This window comes from Monodelphis domestica, chromosome 3 (assembly GCF_027887165.1).
Source record: "Monodelphis domestica isolate mMonDom1 chromosome 3, mMonDom1.pri, whole genome shotgun sequence".
Classification (NCBI taxonomy): Eukaryota; Metazoa; Chordata; class Mammalia; order Didelphimorphia; family Didelphidae; genus Monodelphis; species Monodelphis domestica.
In genome coordinates this window covers 54,695,925-54,699,397 of record NC_077229.1, presented here as the reverse complement: position 1 = coordinate 54,699,397, position 3,473 = coordinate 54,695,925, and the positions used below count along the sequence as shown (strand labels likewise).

Here is a 3,473-nt window from a genome sequence, read left to right as displayed (position 1 = left end):
TGCCGCTTCATTGCCTCTGAGCAGCCAAGAATAAAACCTCACTCCCTCCTCCTGGATGAGCCAACCGTCTTGCCAGAAGTTTTCCAGACCAAGTCGGGCCGTCATTGACGCTTCTGTGCCATCAGCCCAGCTGGAGCAGAGGGACCCAGAACTCCGATTTTGCCCCTTCAGGAAAGTGCCCCGTGAGTTCTGGGCTCCCCCTCTCTTCATCCTCTTGAAGACATGAAAAAGGATGCTCGAGCGAGATTACGGCCACGATGTGTGCTCAGTAAACAAGGCTCTCTTTGCCTGGATTGTCCCTACAACCGACCTCTCGTGTTCAGTTGCCAGATTCCCCGGGAACAATCCCCTAACTCTTGGGGTTGGCGGCGTGTCATTCTTATGTAACCTGCAAGTGGCATGATTCCGCCGCCCTCCTAATCCACGGATCTCCTAGCTGGAAAGGGTGATCAGCCCTCAATGGCCAAGAATAGAGTGGCTTGTTAGCAGCCCCTCCGCTCTGGGCCTGGGAAAGGCAAAGTGGGCGCCACAAGGGAGTATCAGCAAACTAAAGAACATATTTTATTTTTTTTAATAAAATAGTGGAGCATGAAAAATAATCATATGTTACAAATATATACAGCTAGGAACCTGGGCTTTTCCTGCACAGCAAAGAGCACCACAATATACACAATTTCCCTTTGCACCACAAGTGCTTCGTATCTATTCATGGCCAGAATTTGTTTAACAATGGAAAGAGTCAATAAGCCCTTTTGGGTACCTTTGAATGATCCCTCTCTCTCTCTCTTTTTTTTTTTCCACAAATCAGTCCCAACTTGTATAACATTGCCTTGATTTCCATTAAAAAGCCACAAAATGTAACGCTAAAGGGTTTCGGAGGGCTAGACCTCTCAGTTCTTTTGTTAGGAGCTTTCTTTTGTGTTCTTTATGTACAGCAAAATACTTGTTTCTTTTTTCTTATTTCTTGGGGGGAGAAAAAATGTATTGCACATCGTTTGCGTGTGGATGCTGCCCAGAAGTTGGCAGGCTGGTTTGGGGTTGCTTTGGGCAGGGGGAAAGTTTCAGATTGAGTGGAAAGTTTTGGGACCCTATCGATTAGCCTTTTTGGGTCTGTTAAAGGGATTTCTGGGTTTAGGTTGCTACAGGGCCATGACCTGAGGGTGGGCCTCTGGAATGGGGACTTCTGCTTACAGAGAAAGAAGTTTGGGAAGCTGGGAGCCCTAGGGAGAGATTCCTCTACTAGCCCCAGAAGTCTGCTCTTCCTTTACTCGTCACTGCCCAAGACAGAGCGAAAGCCCACTCTGATTCCATCCAGGATTGGTATTTTATATTATATATCTACAGATACACATATATATCAGTCAGATATATATGTATAAATACCACACGTGTGTATGTATCACACACATGTAAATATACATATATACACATATATAATATGTATGTATAACACATATAATCCCCCAACAAGCTGCTTCAAATGGGTAAACAGAAGAGGCCATTTCACTGACAATATTTGTTTCGTATTAAACTCTTAATTAAGTACATTTAACCGGGAAATGTATGGCGACATCCTGAATTTAAGGGCAATAATCTTTTCTTTTTTTTAATTTCAAAAGCTCCCTGCCCTCGACCCCAAATATATCTGAGAAAAGCACCAGGGTTTAGTTCCCCCGCCCTTTTCCTGGAGTCCTGTACAAGTCTTTTGCAGTGGGAAACAGCTTTCTTTAGCCGTTTAGTCCCCAAAGTCCCGACAGCTCCCTCCCCCCTTCACACGCAGGTGGGTGGCTGTGTGGCTGCTTCGTACTTCCCGTGGTGACCTTTTGGGGGGTGCTGGGCCTTTTTGTAGATTCCACCGGCCGAGATCACTGTGGTAGGTTTCCTCCTGCTCCTCTTCTTCAAGCGCCGGCTGCACACGTTCTGCCAAGACTGCAGCGTCTTGGAAGTCCAAATCCACACCCCGCTGGTGATGCCTACCACCAGCAGCATGAACATTTTGACCATGAAGATCTCCACGGCAGGGATGAGCTGCTCATCATGCAGTCCGGGGCTTTAGTCTGGTTGTTCACCCTGCATTTGTGTTGGGCAGCCAGCACCTTCCAATAATCCATGTTGAGGCGCTCGTAGAAATAGCAGGCGATCACGCAGGTGGCCGGCACCGTGTATAGCACGGAGAAGACCCCGATGCGGACCATGAGCTTCTCCAGTTTGTCTGTGTTCTCACCCCCTGTCTTCATCACCCTCCGAATGTGGAAGAGGGCCACGAAGCCCGACAAGATGAAGGAGGTGCCAATGATGAGGTAACAGGCCAAGGGGACCAGGACAAAACCAGTGAGTGCATTCACGTCCATGCTGCCCACATAGCACACGCCTGTCAGCTCATCCCCAGCCACCCTCCTCATCACCAGGATCATGATGGTCTTGACCGCAGGGATGGCCCAGGCAGCAAGGTGGAAGTAGCTGCTGTTGGCCTCGATGGCCTCGTGGCCCCACTTCTTCCCTGCGGCCAGGAACCAGGTAAGAGTGAGGATGACCCACCAGAGCCGAGCTGGCCATGCCAAAGTAGTAGAGGACCAAGAAGACGATGGTGCAACCGGTGCTCTCTAACCCTTCCTGGATGACGTAGAGCTGGCCGCTGTCCCTGTCACAGGCGATGCCTCTCCGCCCCGGCGAACAGGCGGATGAGGTAGCCCACGGAGTAGACGCAGTAGCACATAGAGAGGAAGATGATGGGGCGCTCTGGGTACCTGAAGCGGGGAGGATCGATTAGGAAGGTGAGCACTGTGAAGGCGCTGGAGAAAAAGCAGAGAACCGCCCAGATGGCCAACCACACCACGGCAAACTGCTTGTCCGCTCGGCTCCAGTACACGTCCACTCCAGGAGTGCAGAGGGGCGCGCAGGAGGAGCTCTTCTCCACGTGGTGGAACTTGCCCGGGTTGCTGCAGCCCCGAGCGGCCCAAGCCGTCCTTAGGCTGCTGCTGCTCCGGGGGACTGGGGGGCCGCTGGGGCCGGAAGAGCGGCGGGAACATGCTAGAGCCGCGGGCCGGCTCATCGGAGCCGTTGTTGGGGGCCTCCATGCACAGGTAGTTGGGATCATTCTTGTTGGGGAGTTTGCTGCAGTCCAACGAGTCAGGCCACTTGAAGTTGAACTGCTCCATAATGGGGGAGCACTTGAGCCGGGCCTGCTCGCACATGACCCCGGCAGGCGGGGATGGGGGTGGAGACTTGCTCCGTGCACATGGGAGCATAGAGGGAGCACAGAAAGAAGCGGAGGTGGCCGTGGCAGCCGTACTCCACCAGCGGGGCGAACTCGTGCAGCTGGATGGCCGCTTCCCGCTGGTTCTCGTGGCCCATGAGATTGGGCATGCGGGTCATGTTGTAGCCGATGTCCTTGCACATAGGGATCTCGATGGGCTGGCACTTGCCCTCGCCTGGCCGGTCGATGTCCATGGAGCTGATGGCCGCGCACGCCC

General features: G+C 52.5%; 1 protein-coding gene across 1 annotated transcript; it reads right to left on the bottom strand.

The window, feature by feature from the left end:
* Positions 1-537: 537 nt before the first annotated feature.
* FZD10 (frizzled class receptor 10) lies at positions 538-3,467 on the bottom strand. Its single transcript, XM_001378822.5, is given in 6 exon segments — positions 538-2,027; positions 2,030-2,543; positions 2,545-2,658; positions 2,660-2,945; positions 2,947-3,197; positions 3,199-3,467. Coding segments are annotated over 6 exon segments (1,674 nt in total). The 5' UTR covers positions 3,451-3,467; the 3' UTR covers positions 538-1,770.
* Positions 3,468-3,473: the final 6 nt, after the last annotated feature.